The sequence below is a fragment of the Elaeis guineensis genome, chromosome 15 (assembly GCF_000442705.2).
Source record: "Elaeis guineensis isolate ETL-2024a chromosome 15, EG11, whole genome shotgun sequence".
NCBI lineage: Eukaryota > Viridiplantae > Streptophyta > Magnoliopsida > Arecales > Arecaceae > Elaeis > Elaeis guineensis.
The window spans coordinates 70,995,510-71,013,352 of NC_026007.2; the positions used below are offsets into that span (position 1 = coordinate 70,995,510).

A 17,843-nucleotide genomic window follows, 5' to 3' on the forward strand; every position below is an offset into this window, starting at 1 on the left:
ACCATCAATTTCTCCATGACTTCTTAATTAGAATGGATTTTCTCAAACTCGTGTGAACAAAACCATGCCCACCCTTACAAACTTGCTATTGTGGCACGAGTTCTCCACACTCAAAAGGATTCTTGCTTCTACTGATCTCCAGGTCTTTAGTATGGTCAAGGTATATATGCTCTTTTGCCGCCTATAGTTGTGCCAACAATTTGGACAACCTCTTAAATTCTCAATATAAGCCTTGGCCCTTGTCATTTTATCTCATTTTGAGGCAAGGAAGATATGGGAGTGACAAACATAGCACCAGTTGTGAGCAAGATCTATTGCTGTTCCTCTCAGACTACATTGATGGTGAGGAGGCGACCTCGTATGGTGAATGGAGGTGGCTTTGTGGTCATGAATGCTAATCAGAATGTGGTTTTCAAGGTTGATGGTTGTGGAATCCTGGGCATCAAGGGAGAGTTGATTCTAAGGGATGGAGATGGAGCTCCAATACTTCTCATTCATAAAAAGGTGATCACTTTGGCTCTTTCTCCTTGTGACCATTGTTGTGTTCACTGAGATCTTTCAAATTGTCAGGGAGGCGTAGTGCAAGCATTAAGTGCTCACAACCTATGGAACAGTTACGTAATGGACTATGAAGAACCAAGCAAGTTAGTTTTTAGCTTGAGAGAGCCAAAATCACGTCTTCTGAGGAACGGTTCTATAAAGATCTCAACTGATACAAACGGGCGAAACAAGGACTGGGGCTTCGAAGTGAAGGGATCATTCATCAAGAGGGCTTGCACCATCAATGATCGAAGAGGCAACGTTGTTGCCCAGGTAATTAGCAAACCATGCATGCAAAAAGCCCGCAACTTAATTAATATAAACGCAAACAATGAGACAGAAAGTATTGTAACTTGTTCTTCTTTTTCTTGTTTTTGAGCTAGGTGGGTCTCATGGAAATGATGGCAAACAAGGATTTCTACCATGTGGTGGTGCAACCAGGCTATGACCAGGCCTTCGTCATTGGAGTGATAGCTATTCTTGACAACATACATGGGGAGTCCACCAGGTGTTGATGGGAATGGAGGAAGAATAGCTGCAAGTTACCTCTTGTTATCAAAGATATTGGGAGAGCAATCCAAACAGAGTTGGGAGCTATACAAAATAATAGAAGCTGCGTGTGGAAACTGAACATGGAAGTGTGGATAGGCCTCCAGGATCCATAGGATTGCCCCTGATCAGTCATGGATCATTACATTCCAAGGTTGTAGTTGTTCTTTACAACCTGAGATGATCCATAATTATCATCATTAAATAAACTTACCATTGTTTACGATAAATGATTAGCTAATACATGGTAGGTGGAGCCAAAAAAAAATGTGTGTAAATAATGTGGGATTATTCGTTTTCAAGTTGAAGGAGAGAGTTCTGGTAGCTTCTCTTTTGTTATGGAATTGCTTGTACGCAAACCTTATGTTATGCTAACTTTATGGAATTTGCCAATGACTTTATCAATTGATATTAATCTGAATCCACGTATCTTATCCATTTGATAAAAGAGAATGGCCGCAAACTTCAAAAAAGGGAATACTTTCTGTTGAGAGTCGTGCTTTTCTGAAATTTGTAAACAGCTTCGAGTTGGTCCCCTTCGAATGCATGGCTTGTTCCGGGTTTTTGATATGGACCCCAGACTTCAAGGAATAAAGGTGTTTGCTATCAAAAAAAGGAATAAAGGTGTTTGCTACGGAAGCAAACCCCCTCCTCCTCTTTCATCGTCCGAGCAGCGAAGAAACGAAGTCACGGTGGGTGTAGAAGCCATAAATCAGAGACCAAGGATATGACATCCAACGAGGATCAGCAAAAAAAATATTATTTAAATTTTTTAATTTTATATAAATATCCAATATCTATCTATAGTAATAACCAATATGGAACTAAACATTTGACTGCACCGATCTTCACAAAAAATTTAGGAGGTGTTTGGTTGAAGGTAATGGGGATCTGAAATTGAAATCGAAATGGATGACTCCCATTCCAACCATTTGATTGGAAGGAATCCTATTCCGATTTCGATTCCGGAGTAGAATGAGAATGGCTCAATTTATATAGAACTCAATCTCTACTCTTATCTATGAATTCAATTTTTCATTCCAATTCCGATTTCGATTCCGGTCACGAACTAAATGCTTTGAAAGATTTGATTATTCCGATTTCGATTTCAATCCATTCTGATTTACATTCTCATTTTGATTCTGGTTGCCAACCAAACATCCTCTTAATGATATTCATAATGCCAGTCAAAGTCTACATAATGAGAAAAAATCATGCGACTTAAATAAGATCTCATATGGTTTTCCATTTAGTTAGATGGCTAAGCTTTAGGACTGGATAAGCTCAACTAGGGCAAATGCAAGAACAAGTTATGCGTCTCCTTAGCTGTGCATCTGTTCACACAGAGAGGTGGACTAGAGTTCCACGGATGTCATTTCATCTGGTCAGGTAAAGTGGGAAGATAGGGTTCGATACTAACGATCGAACCAGTTGAATGTGATCTACTCTCTATAAAATATTTACAAAATAAATATTATATAATTTGAAAATCTCCTAGCTTATGCATTAAAATATTAGCAAATGGTTAGTGTCCCTGACACTATTCTTACAGAAAAATAAGCCAAACAATATGTTAGCAAGAATATTTCGCTCCGGAGAGTGGCTTCTACAACTACTGGGATGCGAAACGGGTTGCCCAGAATACATTTGGGCCTGATTTAAATTATTGTTGCCCAAACTTTTGAATGTAATCCAGCCCAGAGCACAGCCCATTTGCATGTAATCTGTCGACTTATTAAACCCGTGGAGAAACCCAAATTAAACGTCGCCTTCCGAGTACCGAGTCAACCTCCATGCCACCAGCCTCCCCTCTTCCTCCAGGGTCAGTGTAATCTTATTCTTTATTCTTTTTCGATGGTTTATTATTGGAAAATTTTGATTGTTATCTTATTTAATTCTTAATAGCTCGGGGACAGTGCGGGGGAAGCAAAGAAGGGATCCATTTCTCCAACTTATCTTTTTGAGCGCAAGGTTTTTGAGAATTTGCCTCACAAGATTGAACTTAATTATTTTTTTTCCCATCCTTTTTCCTTCAAATTTTTCTATGAGGAAAAAAAGACATTCTGATCCAATTGCCTAGATGAATCAATTTATGACTTTATTCTGGTCATGAATCGTGTTGTTTATTTGTGGATCATGTGAGTCATTCGATGACATTGGAGATGGAAAGAATTGCTTGAAAGCAATGCTCCAAAATTTGGTGCTATCAAAACCTATATAAGAAGACTGCATATGGAAGTGTCCCTGAAGTCCAAACATCAGAAAATGGTAACTGATACCTTGAAGCATTACCTTTCCTCTCATGTCATTGCAATGCAAAAATGGATAGGATTTAAATTAATACAAGCTAGGAAAATCTACTGAAGATTGCTTCTAGAACCTTTTTGTGATGATTGATCACTGCACATCGATAGGATTTGATGGGAATTTTTTTGACTAATTGATTTTGGCTATGTTTTATCAGTTGGACTGTTGGATATAATGGGGCATATTGAGAAACTAGATGAGGATTATATATAAGAAGGATCTGCCCAGAAGCCAAGAGGGAATAAACTTTGAGATGAACAGAGTCATGCATGTCTCATCAAAAAGATGACGTGCTTAAAATAATTCTGAGATGTTCAGGCATCAACTGTTACTGAGAGCAGTTTGTTTGAAGGTTTCCTTGATTAAATTGTCACCATGCACAATTTTATTCTTCTTAAGCTTAAAGGTATTATGTTAGACTCTTTCTTTGCTTGTGTTGCAGCTGGAGTCTTTCAAGGTCTTCAATTGTAGTTTATTGATTGTCACCATGCCAAATGGATTAATTCAGTTGTTTTGGGGTGGGGAATTTCATATCTTTGATCACCTCCTGAAACGTCATAAACACTATTCAATATTCTTCAATATCCAATAGAATAAGGAGAGTAGTTTCATAATTCTCTTAACATGAACAAAATATCAAGTAGGACAACACCTAGAATGATGACTTTGTAGTTTATATATTGATCCATGTTATGGCTCCCCAAGATATTGGAAATGCTAGAGTCTTGTGATGATGACACAAAGAATTTATCTGGAAAGGAGTTTTTTGGAGTGTTCTTGTGGATACAATTGCCATAATTCATTGCTTTTGAGTCTCAAGGGGAAATTTGTTTTATACAAATCCTGTTATCAGAAGGATTGGACAAAATGCTAAGCACTAGAAGACATCAAAGATGATTGCAAGTGTATTTTGGCAGCTTTACATGAAAGCTCCATCCTAACTAAACTCTTATGGATTTTTTCCCCAAGTAACAGTAAGATTTTTGTTTGTCGTAAATAAAATTGTCTGGGGAATTTGATGGTTACACGGTCACGCTGTCATATGTATTTATACCAACGCTCACATTAGTATCCCTGATATGGGAGCATCAATCTTTGTCCAGCATGATTGTAATTGAGTACATATTGGTCTTCTTTTGCTTAGAACAACTTCTGTTGAAGTGGGCAAAAAGCCATAGCCTTTTATTAGTCCTATTTTGTCCTGTGTCCTTTGTTGTTATGTCTGACTTTACAGGAGTGATTTTGTAACTAAGCAATGGAAAACTAGAGGAAAATCAAGGGCTGTAAAAGATGGAAAAACATTAAGGATTAAATAAAGTTTCAAGTCAGGATTAATAAGTATGTGGATGGGATACTTGTCATTAATAAGTACTAATGATCACCATAAGACTCTAATATGTTGTTATTAGTTTGTCAGACTAAACGACAAAGGCATTTGGTGGAAAATATCATCAGATGATCTTGGTTCCAATAATTTCTGTTCCTACCACTACATTATCATTTTCTAGTGTTTAAGTGCTTGAGTCTTGTTCTTTTTGGACCAGTAGTTAAAGAGCTTAACTAATTTCATTGTTTTATTTAGCAGAATCGTACACTCCAATCAAACTCTATGTCTGATTTCAAAATATCAGAAAGAATGACAGACATCGAGCAAGATGATCTAAGTTCTCTATGTACAACACAGTTCCTTTGTGGTGATTTATGATCTACTTTCTTGAAGGTGTCTTGGCGAGTTTCTGTACTGCCCATTGCCTCCATCCCGACAAAGAGGCTCGGAATGACTTCCGGACCTGGGGGCCCTGAGCTTGTGCCTGTGGCCATGGTGGTGGTGTCCATTCTCTTTTACTTGTGACTTCTCTGAGTCCTCTACTTTACCATTCTCCACTGATACTGTGTAGATGAAAGGGCCGATTGGCATGTCATCCATTTCCAAGAGAGGCTCCAAGGTCTTAACAATGGTTGACATCTGAGGCCTGGATTTTGGGTTTTGGCTCAAGCACTGGTAGGCCACAGCAGCTGCCTTCTGGGCACACTTGGTGGAGTACTGACCCACAAGGCAGGGGTCCATGATGCGGTTTAGCTTCCGCGCATCATTTAGACATGGCCTTGCCCATTCCACAAGGTTCTGCTCTCTGCTAGGCCGAGTCTTGTCAACAGACCGCCTCCCTGTCAGTAGCTCAAGCAACACAACTCCAAAGCTATAGACATCGCTCTTGGCTGTGAGATGGCCTAATAACAGGGCAAATTGATTAAGAACTCATGTAAAGTAATAGAAAGAAGGGAACTAGATCATGTTGAAGGATGCATCTTTGCATGCCTGTCAAGATGTACTCTGGTGCAGCATAGCCCTCTGTGCCCATGACTCGGGTCGAAACATGGGTGTCATCTCCTTCTGGACCGTCCTTTGCAAGTCCAAAATCTGAGAGCTTTGCTTTATAGTCCTGAGAATTAATGGAGCATGCTTTTATTAAGCAAATGGCAGTTCAAATGGTGAGTTCTTAGCCTTCAGTGAAGCAGAGGTTTTTCAAAGTAGCTAGAGTGCTTCAAAAGGATATTTGAGCTGCAAGCAGTCGAAGGTTCCTAAACTATAAGTGGAACCTATTTCCTTATCTTTAAAGAGAATCATGAAGCAAAGCCTGACCAAACACAGACCTGCGTACGATTGAGAGTTTTTTTTGCCATGAACAGCACCAGAGACTTTTTTGTGGAAGGTGTGCTCATATTATGGTGGTTGGACCCTGGCTGATAAATGCCAGTTAGTTCTCTAGGGATGAGGCTTGGAAGCTCAGGTTTGACTTCTATATTTCTGTTTGGTCCAGGGAAGGTAATTAATTTGAAGTCAGACATCAAGCCAGCCTTTGGCAAAACCTTTCAGATTGGAGTTGGCTTCCTCAAAATGGAGACATGATGGAAATGACTATGCATGGTATGGTTAAATATAGAAGGAAACATGGGAAAACAAAATTTTAGTGGTTACCCTCATGTTTGTGAAAATTGTTCTATCTGTCTGGAAATTATAACATCTTTTTCTACTTTTTGGTTCATATTTTGATTCTTGCATCAGATTTCTTTGAGTGTCAATTTTGTGGTCTGACCCCGACAACAATATCTGGGACAAGAATGTTCAAGGCAGTGGAAAGTTTTTCTTTTTTATTTGAAAATAAATGTGAAAGAAACATATAAAATTATTTTCATGATAGCTGAAGGTCTAAATAAAGCTGATAAGAACTATTTGCAAAGATTCAATATGGTGAACATACTATGAACCTGTCAAATTGTGGTACTCAACCAGAAAAAGGCAAAGCATTTAAATAAGAATATTTGACTAATTCAAATTGATTCGTACGATTTTTTCAGTTTTTCCAATTCATGATTTGGTGGTTGGTTTTAGGTGCTATGGTTTAACGTAGTAATATATGGTTAGATATCATTGTCAATTAGTTGTATAGGGGTGAGACTAAGTGCTTAAGTTGGCCTCCATCTCATTGGTCTAAGATTCTTTGTTAGAATCTAACCAGACTCGGCCAAGTTGAACTCTCATCACCCCTCGTTATCCAGCTGTTGCTTAGACTAAACCTTAGTATTCTAAATTATATATATCTAAAGTCACTAGAACTTGACACTATGATTTGTGAGAGAGAGAGGAGAATATTAAAAGAGAACTACCGAGTCCAATAAGATGTTTGAAGCTTTAAAGTCTCGGTATATCACTGGCTTCTCTGTTTCATGGAGAAAGGTGAGACCTCTGGCAGCTCCAGCGGCGATCTTCAGTCGTGTTAACCATGGTAAAGAAGCCAAAAACTCTGTGCATATAAGGTAACAATCTCAGTCCAAAGCAATGAGACTTGATCTATAATTGATGCCAACAGATATAAGAACTCTCTTGTTTGCTCTAAAAGGATAAAGAAACTTTATGTTCCCTTAAAAAGATATAAAAACTTTGTTGGCTCAATCTGTCATATGTGAAGAATTTCGATACTATTTGTTTACCAGCAGTCAATCAGTGAAGGAGACATCTAATTGCCTTCCATTTGATGGTTGTGCACTATTGTGAAGCCTCATGTGATTGTGCGACTGTGATTTTGCCCTTAAACATATCACATGTCCGCTTGACCATAGGTTAGGTTAGAAGGTTAGACTTTGGATTGTGTTTGGTTTTGGTGGTAATGAGAAATGATCAGAAGAATACTTCCTGATATATAATGGTAGCATAGGGTGGTAACCTACAACCATGCAATTGCAGCCTGGAGGTAGTTTTGAGTTCAAAATTTAGGAGGTTTTTCTCCCACATACTTTACATGGATAATTCTCCAACTGTTTCTTGCAAATGATTGGTGGTGCTCCAGTATTATACCAAAAATCATAGTTATGGTGTATTAATGAAGTAGTAGGATGCAGGTTCGAGAGCGTGGAGGGAAAAAGAAATAGGAGAGGAAAGGAGGCTTGGATGAATGCAATGAAAGTGCTGTAGAAAAACTTTTATTAGTTTGACTTGTTGCTATCAATGCTTTGACATGTGGAAATATGCTCCTACTTAGTACACACATGATAGGATGATGAGGTAAGTTTGCCATTTTTTCTTTATTTGTAAAGTAGAGAAATTATTTTCTACACTACATGCATCACATGGTCATGCATACAACCAATCACAACCACTCATTTTTAAAATAATGCACGGACACATGTACTTGATAACAAAGGCTCATAAGAATCGATTGTGATTGGTGGCATCCATAGACATGTGGTGCACATAATAATATAAGGAATAATCTCCAGTAAACCATGTCAATACATGTGCCTCTCCTAAGACTTTTCAAATCCACAATGGATTTCAAGGAACCTTTTTATTTTCTAGAAATATTTCATGATGTGTCGCCTTAGATAGAAATTAAAGAGAAATATAGAATTCATGCAGGTGGCTCACAAAAAGTGATGGAATAAGACTACTTATATATTCTATTTACCCATTATGACTGCTTAAAACTCTTTCTAAAAAATACATTAAAGTAAAGAAGAGAGGGACCGATACTAAACTCTCAAAAACAGTGTTGCTGCTGCGGGCACTACAATTAGCACAATTCTCAGTCCATGCACCGTGAAGAGGTCAAACATGTGAAGTGGTTTTCTCACCATATTTTCTCAAAATAATATAATAAAAACGCTATTACTTCCAAGAAAATGGACAACAAACAAACGGATCAAACTAACTATATAATATTTAAAGGATGCCATACCTTTTCTTTTTGAAAAATGATGCATATTGACATGCCATATTAGCATCAAAACATCTCACCAAGAATTCTACCTAACCTAGATGGCGACTAGAAGAGAGAATGTTCAAAGTATGCAGTCAGAGAGAGAGAGAGAGAGATAGGGAGAATGTTCATTGGTTGGCTAACTTTTAAACAGATGGTTCTCCAAGCTGCCCCGAGCCATGAATTCATAGACGAGCAGCCTGTGCTTGTCCTCGCAACAGTAACCGATCAATTTCACGAGGTGGGGATGCCTCAATTGCCCAAGGAATATAACCTCAGCCTGCCATTATAATCACGTAAGATATAACAAGAACTAAATCTATGCATTGAAACCACAATTTTAGTGCGCCACAAGATCAAAAAATAATCACAAACACATATATCATGGCTTTTGAAGCTAAAGTCAAGTTTATATATAGTTTTCGGTACCAGCCATTCCTTGTGGCCTTGCACTCCCTCCAAGTCCAAGAGCTTCACTGCAACCGACTGAGCCTTCAACCCGGGTTTCACCTTCTCGTCGACAAACCCTTTGTAGACTGGCCCGAACCCACCCTCGCCGAGGAAGTTGCTCATGGAGAAGCCCTGGGTAGCCACCTTCAGCTCTGAGAGTGTGAAGACATATAGATTGGATCCAACAAGAGATATTGAGATGTCCTCAGGAGATAGCATGCCGGTGGAGTTGCTGAGATCGGAGAACGACAGCCGGCTCTGGAGGGACTTCTGCTTTGCTACAAGCTTCTTCGGGCGCCGGACCGATGGGCCTTCGTCGACCCTCCCGCAGCACATGGCCAGGAGAGTCCTCCATGAAGCTTTCGACTCCTTTCGAGACATTCCGAAGCTGTCGACGGTACCTGCCGGCTCAGCTCATGCAGGACTGGTCGATCGCAGTGCTTAAATTGGTTTCAGAAGGCCCATCCAAGAGGTAAAAGTGATGGCTATGCTACCATAGAAATGCTTGCTTGGTTTATATATCTTTGGAAAGATTTTAAGTGTTTGAATGAATGGGAACCTCAGAAGAGGCAAGGAGGTTGGAGGGATGGAGTTGGAAGTGTCTTTAGGAGGAGGAGGGGGAGGTGATGGAAGACTTGAGGAAGTGGGAGCCAATTATTCACCAACTACTCTACCAAATATAAGGGCCTCTTCTTCTTGGGTTTTCGGGGAAATGCCTTTGCTGACCCTTGACTTTGGCAATGACTTGATAATTTGGAGGGTACAAATGATAGGAAGGAGATTTGGGGCTTCAAAGCCCGCCTACCAAACAATGTTAGAGTTCTTTTTTTTTTTAATGTATATGCTTTGTGTATACGTTTCCACGCAATCAAAATGTTATGCAGGAGTTTTTAATTTTCTTCTGACAATAATTGTTTATTTAACAGTTTAAAGGTAAACATGATTTTATTACTAACAATTAGCTTCATGCTATGTATGTATACTTTAAAAAATTTAAAAAAGAAAATTATGTTGTCCGATTCTGAATTAAGAAATGGACAGGCCACCACGATTGGAACCTTCTTCCAACTTCCGCCGATGTGGTGTAACAGAGGACACATCCATCCATGGGTAGTGATGGATGGAAAGATACAGCTTATCATTTTAGTGTAGACTAAGGGATTAGGTACTCTAAAGAAATGAACTGGATGATATCCTAGCCAATTTCTATCATCTCCTATATCTCAAACATGTTAAATATATCTTTTTTTATCTCACCAAAAAATATATATATATATATATCTTTTTTATGGACTTATAGTGTAACTTGAAAACTATAACGATAATAAAATATGGGTGGTCCAGCTTCTAGAACTTGACCTTGCGCTTGTGGGGCGTATTATCTATTTTGAGTGACTCCAACCGCTGGGAGACACAGCATATACTTGCAACACAAGGTTTTTAAGAGAGAACTTCTGTAGGCATTTTATTCTGTTCTCTATTCTTCTATTTCTTGAAACAAGTTCAGGTTATAGAATATTGGAAGAACACCAACCAACATCTTCTTTAGATTTTCTCTCTAATGCTTGGTTAGCTTGGAGGGCTACTTCTGTCAATGAACTGTCCCTAGTTGTTCTTTATAGCTCGGGACTTGGGGGTCTTCCCTTGTGGGCTTCTATGACAAAGTCAAGATAGACATATTTGTCTTCTTATTGGAATGAATGGCGCACACCACTGTCCCTCATTGCCGACCAATTGAATCCGTCAACCTTTTTTTGAGAAAAGTGTGGAGAGTAGTGGGAAAGATCTACTACTCACCAATTTTATTCATAGAGAAAATTGAGAAAATTACAGACAGAACTTACAATGTTGAGGTTCTTGCTTAGCCAAAAATAACATCTACAGACTTTACAATAGAAAAATTTCAAGTCTCCTTTTGGAATCCGTCAACCCTTTTCTGGATTCTGAGGTGAATAAAATCACTAGTGTTTTTTTTTTTTTTTTTTTTTGGAGGTTGGGGCTGCATGTGGTTCAGGGAGATCTACTCTAAGTTTGATCCAAGTTCAATTCAAGTTGGCTGTAAAACCAAAATTTATGATGCATCACTTGGCCGATCTCCTTTTAAGTGCACTCTGGTATTGAGCCAATTCCTGCGAGGTCAAAAATGGCCACTGTTGACTGACCAAGTCCAATCTTTTTAGAAACTGTGCACAGCTTGAAAATTATGTGAATACTGAACAGTGAGCCCTTGAGTCCTAACTTTAGCTATGATTGAGTTTTTTTGATAGATATGTTTGACCTCTTTTGCACCTCCAGAAGGGAATCCACCTTTGTGATACCAAAGGTTTTGTGTCACTCGATCTGAGCATCATCTTTATTTGAATCCAAAATGAATACAATTTGTTTCTTAAAAAAATGGTCGATTGGTTAAGGATTTACTTAATCAAAATCCAATCCAGCCAGCATATAGGATCAAAATCCCTGTGGTGGTCAATTGTTGCTCTTATCACAGTCCAGATTTTCTGTTTTATTTCCTTGTACTCTGTTTTACTCCACTCTAGCCTGTGTAAATAACTTTAGCAATAAAAGCCCAGTGGCAAGCTCTCTGCTTCTCTTTTACTCCAAAAAAAAAAAAAGTACATAGTCCTCGGCCGGTAACTGTAAACCCTTGTAGCACCATTGAATACAGGATTCAAATTGAAGTGCTGATAAGAACTGCCAATAGGTTTAACTAGCAGGTTAAGCTACCACCTTCATTTAGATCAGGAGTTTTTAACAAAACCAAAGGAATACTGAAACCTGTGAGAATGTGACGTGGTCTGCTTTATTTGAGTAAAGGTCTTCCTTACATTATTGAGTTCAATAATCCAAATCAATTTCCAGATATATTTGCTAAAAACTTTTGGCCTATACAACAGCTGGTCAGATTGCATGCACGAATCAGAGTTAATTAACCATGAATACACTATTTTGCAGAACTAACCTAGGATTCTAAGAGCAGGTCAAAATGCTTTAGACTCGAAGCTTTCGATGTTTGTAACCTAAAAGCCTTTGGATTTGGTGTGGTTTGAAATCTCGTGGCAGGATTAAACTAGTAACCTTCTCATGCATAAAGATCATTCATCTTATCAATTATTTCACTACTAAAACTAATATAGCAATAGGTGTATAAAATAGATTATATTTCAAACAAGATTTGTAATTAGGCTTTAACATGGGTCACACGGTCAATGAGTTTATGTCCTTCTATAGGCTACTGAAGCTCGAGTATCAAACTGCCGAAAGCTCTGTTCAAAATCCTTAGTACCTACTTTATGACACCGGTGGGCAAAATGTCTTTGCAGTTTTGTGCTATAATGGATAATTTAATATGATAAGTTGCTTCACCATCATAAAAAATTTTATTTTGGAAATTTTGCATAAGTACTCTTGTAAAAATGAATTATTATATGTTTATCCTTTGAGAATTATTATTACATAAATCTCAAATTATCCTATTTTTGCTATGTACCCTTTCTATTAAATTTTTAGCTAAAAACAAAATAAATAACTATTTTAAGTATAAAATAACATTATTATATCTTTGTACTAATATCTCAAAAAATTTAGGCAAAAGTGTAGTCTTTGAAATATAATTGAATGTAAAAAATTTCAGATATTAATGCAAAAGAATAATAGTGTTATTTTATACTGAACATTAAAAATCTAATAAAATGAAAATTACTGTAAAAAAATAATTATTTGATGGACATATCTGTAATTTTTTTTTTTTTTGGAGGGTAAAAAAATGAGCAAATTGAGCTCTATCATACAAACAATGCCCTCAGCCACAAGGATGGTTATAAATTGCATCGGTTGGTATCCTAAGAGAAAATTAGTATACATTTGTAAACCAAGAAACTGTATTTCAGAAAAAATAAAGTGGAAAAAAAAGAAAAAAAGCAAACTATTCTTCAGTACCAATTGTAATGCCCTCGGTCTAGGAGTCTGAGGTTTTGATGATAGAGACCCTCTTCAAAATTCATGTTTAATTAAGTTGTGGTGTTTGAATGTTCTACCAGACTTTTGAAAACAATTATTGCTACATGTAGTCAAGATAACGGTTAGCAAGGGATTAGATTTCTAAAGCTTCAGTTGGCCTGCCATCTGATTTTCTATAAATAGTCATATCAAATGCAATAGTTACATGACTTTTTTCCCCTTGAGTATTAAACCATGGTAGGTGCAATCATGACCAATCTATTTGACTAAGAAACAATGAATCTGATTCTAAGAAACTCTCAATCTCGATTGCTAGAAATTCATGAAATTCTACTATAGCTTCTCTGGCATTGCAAAGGTGCAAACATTAATATAAGATTCTGCGTCAAAGTCTAGTTACAAATTCTGAATGTACGTAATTAATTTCTTTTGAGAAATGGCTAATGAATGTAGGTTGTGAAAGTTAAACGAACCCAGAGGGTTGATGCACATAGAACAATGGATGTGTTTGAGAGGAATATAGGATAAAAGATGATGCCTCATGCATAGGTGCAACAGGTTACATTAGTTAAATATGTTTACAGTGAAAATTTTTTCTTATTGTGTTATATCTTAGCATGGAAGCATGGACTGGACAAGAGGAAGTGATTTACTTAGTGCCTAAGTTTCCTTTAAAAGTTATTTAGGACATATTTAGTTGTAGGGAGTTGTATTTTTGAATAAGAATGAGAATGAATGAGTCCTTTCCAATTGTTTATTTGGAAGTGTCATTCCTATTTCGATTCAAGGGCTAAACCTCCAATATCTAATTCCGACTTTTTTCTAGTATTTAAATCTTATTCCGACTCCAATTTCATTTCGAACCAAATTTATCGGGAGATATAATCATTCTGATTTTCATTCTAATTCATTCTAATTTTGATTCTAATGATGAACCAAATATGCTTTTATACCTTTGGTTCTTGTTAATATCTGCAACTAAAATTGCAGACAAAACAGGTTCAAGTCTACTTGCTATAGCTGGCTGACATATATATTGACAAGATCCTTCAGGCTTCACTTTACTGTCAGAATGGTGAAACGAAGAAGGTATTGTACAACCAAAGTACAAAGAGTACAAACCATTTCTTCTAAATACCTTGAATTGGTCCGTAGAACACTTCGATGCCTTATCATAAAAAAGAACACTTGGATGCCTCCATGGAAGACCAAATCTTTGAGCTAATCCTTTTAGCTTATGCATACTTTATAGCAATCCTTTTTCTTCTTCTTCATGCAAAACTGTTGAAGATTTTTCTCTCTCCTTTTTGTTAGTCACTTTCTAAGAATTTTTCCAACAACTTTCTATTCTTCTCCCCGCTTTAAATCAATATCAGTTGATATAATCAAGATACAAGGTTCACATCAATGGGTAGGTGAGGAAAATTAAAGCCCCAAAATAAAACAACAACTCCAGCATCTCCACGACATCTAGGTTTCTCTCAGGACCATCTTTATGAAAAGAACAGTCAAATAAAAACCCAAAAATGAGGTCACTACCAGTATTCTCTTAAAAATAAAATAATCGATCATCTAAAATACGAAATCTTTATGGATAGATAGAGACCCAGTTTTCTCACAAGTATGACCGTATAACCATCCATCTTTTTTTGTGGCTAGCATCCAAATAAGAAAGCCAATTTCTCTGGATTTTGGCTCTAATTTCATTTGTCAACATGGCACACATTTGGATGAGAAATAGAGTGATGAAGTGGTTGCAGAATTTTTCAGTTCCAAATATTGACGTGACGATTTTTTTCATTGGTTTTGTTTACAGCATACATGGTAAGCTAAGTTTATCCAAGAATTCCTCTAATAGTTCACATCTTTGTCTTAATCCCCATTTAAAAATAAAACAACGTAATCCAATATCTCTTTCACTCTATCTCTCTCTTCCCCACTTGCTCACGTGCGTGCACACGCATGCATACGGTGGTCGGTAGAGGAGGATGTTGTGCTGGTCGACTCTCCATGGAAAACTATGGCCGTGTTCGTACCATAGTTTGAAGACACCACCATCCTTTAGAAATCTTTGTGTTTGCACGTAGAAGTAATTAATTAACTAAAAGTACCCACAAAAAACCGGCACTGTTTCATATCTAACCTAGTAAATCCCAAGTAGTGGACAACTCCCACTTAAAGGAACAGACGTTTCTATGACACTAAAGCTGGTTGGCTGGTTTGGCTTCGACTGCTGCCATGCCCCACCTTGCTCTACCTGACATGCATATGTTCGGGTGCACACAGAGATATCTCAGAACACTGTATCTTGAACTCCTTATCAAGAGAGAGAGAGGACCAATGGAACCTACAGTTACCGTGATTGACCGTTGTAACTGAAATAGTACCACTATCTGGCTGGAGTGCAAATGTGTAGCAATATTTAAAAAGACAATAAAACTACCGTTCTCTACAACAACAAATTAAAAAGAGAGCTCTAACGGCTGTTTTCTGCCAAAATAATACGATTAGAGGACAAGAATGGAAACTTAGTAGATCTATTTGCTCCCTCATCCAGAAAAAGAGAAAAAAGAAAAAGAAAACCCTATCTCCAAAAGCATTACAACAGCTATTATATCACCAAAGTCTAAATTAGCTAGCGCCGCCATGATGCTACAATGGCGAATATTTGAAACCTCATAGGTTTGATCAGTGTGAGCCCAGACCTACCTCCTAGCTTCTGGTCCACGGATTACGTTTCCAAAAATCTTCGGCCAGGCCCAGCGTAGGGATAACAATTTAGACTGGCTAAAATTAACCCAACCCACTAAGTGTTGTTGGTGCAACCAACAAGGAAGTCAAATTAATCAATTGTCCATAGATAACACCAGTGGAGTCATCTTTTCAATCATTTTCCACCGTGTGCATCCGCATGTCTCCAAAACCTGATCAACTGGACCAGAGAACTCGAACTTTTCTGTCAGCCAGAATAAGAGAACTTGAACAAGAAGCATTCCTTCCCAACTAACCTTTTGCGAGTCACAGTTCAATTGCTCCAGTTATTTGTTACTTTTTCAAAAGCTGGGGAATTTCTTGCGGCCACATCCACATGTGCCATACCCAACGGGCCACGCAGCACACAGTCCATCTATGGTCCACCATCGATCAGATCACACCCATCTGATATCTGAGAAATAGCACAAAGAATTTCCCCCTGGTATCTACTAATTCCAGAAGTACAGGAAAAATTTCTCCTCGCCACTCTGGAGATAAAAAGATGAATAAAGTCTCATAAAGAGAGAGAACAAAAAGTTCTGATGCCAGTGAGATGCCTTTCCATGCTTCCCATTGGCCGCACGTATTTGTATATATATATATATATATATATATATATATATAGAAGGATTACTTTCCGACTCCCACAAACCGCACAATCATTACCCCAGACAAAAGGCTGTAAGCCCACGGGCGCTGAGTTCGTTGGGCAACGAATCTTCATGAATCTCTACCTATTTTTGCGTGAAAGGTTGAGATTTATTTCTTGGCAAGACTTCCACCTGCCTGCTGGTTACGCCCTTTTACATGCTTGGCACCAACGCCTTCCCACATGATTTACCAAGAGAGAGAAACCATTTAATACACGGAAACAAAGGAGGTATGGTTAGAGCTGAGCAAATAATCAAAATTCATTCAATTTAATCCAATCCAATAAACACGAATTTCGGCTGGTTGAAAAATATAAATAGAATGAAATCAGAATCCAATTGATTTAATATTTTATAAGCCCATTTTTATTTTAGGACAATATTATTTAGACTTCAATACTTTAATACTTCAAATATTTTGATATTTTGTGTAGATTTTATTCTAAAAATTTAATTTTTTTATATTAAATTAAATAAAAAAAATAAATAAATTTAAGTGAGTCAATATTGGACTTAAAATCAATATTGAAGTCCAAATCGATACAATTCATTCGAACCTGTTACAAACTGTTCGCTTCGATTTTAAATGATTTATACATGATAAACGATCAGTGGATTGAATTTTTCTCAACTCGATTGGGTTTGATCAGATGAAATTTTTTTTTTAATCCGACCGAATCCAACCCATTTTCAGCCCTAGGTATGGTTTGTGAAAGTATAAGATTTTTTTTTTTAAATATTATTTTTTAAAAATTTATTGCCAAATCTATCCCTTATTCAAACTTATTTTTCAAAATATGGTGGGTGGGTTGATTGGGCTGCCAGATGGCGAAATCGCACGTTTCAACATGTGATTTCAAGATGAGGTGACATGTCTGTTAGAAAATATGAAAATAATTTTGATTTTAAATTTAAATTAGAAATAAAATCACATATCGAACATGCAGTTTTATTATTCTTCTTCTTTTTTTTTCTTTCTTTTGTACCCAGGAATGAGGGTGGAAGAGGGGCACGGGTGGAGGACACACAAGCATAGAGACTGCGGGGCCGTGGGGTGTGAGCGCCAGGGATGGAGGAGGGCAAGTTTGGGGGTTACTTGAGGCCGCCATGGACACGGGGTGCGGGCTCCACCAAGGGTGAGGAGTGTTGCATAAAGCCACAATGGATGCAGCGTCAATGACAGCGGCCTGAACTTTGTAAGGGGAGAGGGAGACGGCAAGGAGAGAAGGTCCATGGCGACGAAAAGATCTGGGCATAAGACTCGAAAGGAGGAAATGGAGGAGCGGTAGCCGAGTGAAGGAGCCATATGTGATGCGGGGGGTCAGTGCAGGTCAACCACGGGTAGAGAAAAGCATAGGATCGAAGGGGAGCAAAAGAA

The 17,843-nt window shown here is 37.7% G+C and overlaps 2 protein-coding genes and 1 long non-coding RNA gene across 3 annotated transcripts; 2 read left to right on the plus strand and 1 right to left on the minus strand.

The window, feature by feature from the left end:
* Positions 1–222: 222 nt before the first annotated feature.
* Positions 223–1,465, plus strand: LOC140854078 (protein LURP-one-related 6-like). Its single transcript, XM_073249479.1, has 3 exons — positions 223–504; positions 571–813; positions 924–1,465. Exons 1-3 carry the CDS (start codon positions 274–276, stop codon positions 1,053–1,055), a joined length of 606 nt encoding a protein of 201 aa, XP_073105580.1. The 5' UTR covers positions 223–273; the 3' UTR covers positions 1,056–1,465.
* Positions 1,466–2,735: 1,270 nt separating this feature from the next.
* Positions 2,736–6,642, plus strand: LOC140854051 (uncharacterized). Its single transcript, XR_012137181.1, has 2 exons — positions 2,736–2,911; positions 4,982–6,642. It is a non-coding gene; the product is annotated as an uncharacterized lncRNA (long non-coding RNA).
* Positions 4,944–9,761, minus strand: LOC105058620 (serine/threonine-protein kinase RIPK). The gene is made up of 5 exons (XM_010941599.4): positions 9,081–9,761; positions 8,796–8,931; positions 7,063–7,199; positions 5,714–5,837; positions 4,944–5,625 (listed from the first exon to the last, which is right to left on the minus strand). The coding sequence occupies exons 1-5, from the start codon at positions 9,480–9,482 to the stop codon at positions 5,096–5,098; spliced, it is 1,329 nt and encodes a 442-aa protein (XP_010939901.1). The 5' UTR covers positions 9,483–9,761; the 3' UTR covers positions 4,944–5,095.
* Between the last annotated feature and the right edge of the window lie 8,082 nt (positions 9,762–17,843).

Bases quoted from the DNA above. Each gene is read 5' to 3' on its own strand.
- LOC140854078 (XM_073249479.1), top strand. From the start codon at position 274: ATGGGAGTGACAAACATAGCACCAGTTGTGAGCAAGATCTATTGCTGT. The intron at 505-570 runs GTGATCACTTTG...TCAAATTGTCAG, and splicing joins TACTTCTCATTCATAAAAAG to GGAGGCGTAGTGCAAGCATT. The intron at 814-923 runs GTAATTAGCAAA...TTTTTGAGCTAG, and splicing joins GAGGCAACGTTGTTGCCCAG to GTGGGTCTCATGGAAATGAT.
- LOC105058620 (XM_010941599.4), bottom strand. From the start codon at position 9,482: ATGTCTCGAAAGGAGTCGAAAGCTTCATGGAGGACTCTCCTGGCCATG. The intron at 8,932-9,080 runs GTACCGAAAACT...TTATAATGGCAG, and splicing joins AAGGCCACAAGGAATGGCTG to GCTGAGGTTATATTCCTTGG. The intron at 7,200-8,795 runs GTTAGCCAACCA...TTATATGCACAG, and splicing joins GGAGAACCATCTGTTTAAAA to AGTTTTTGGCTTCTTTACCA.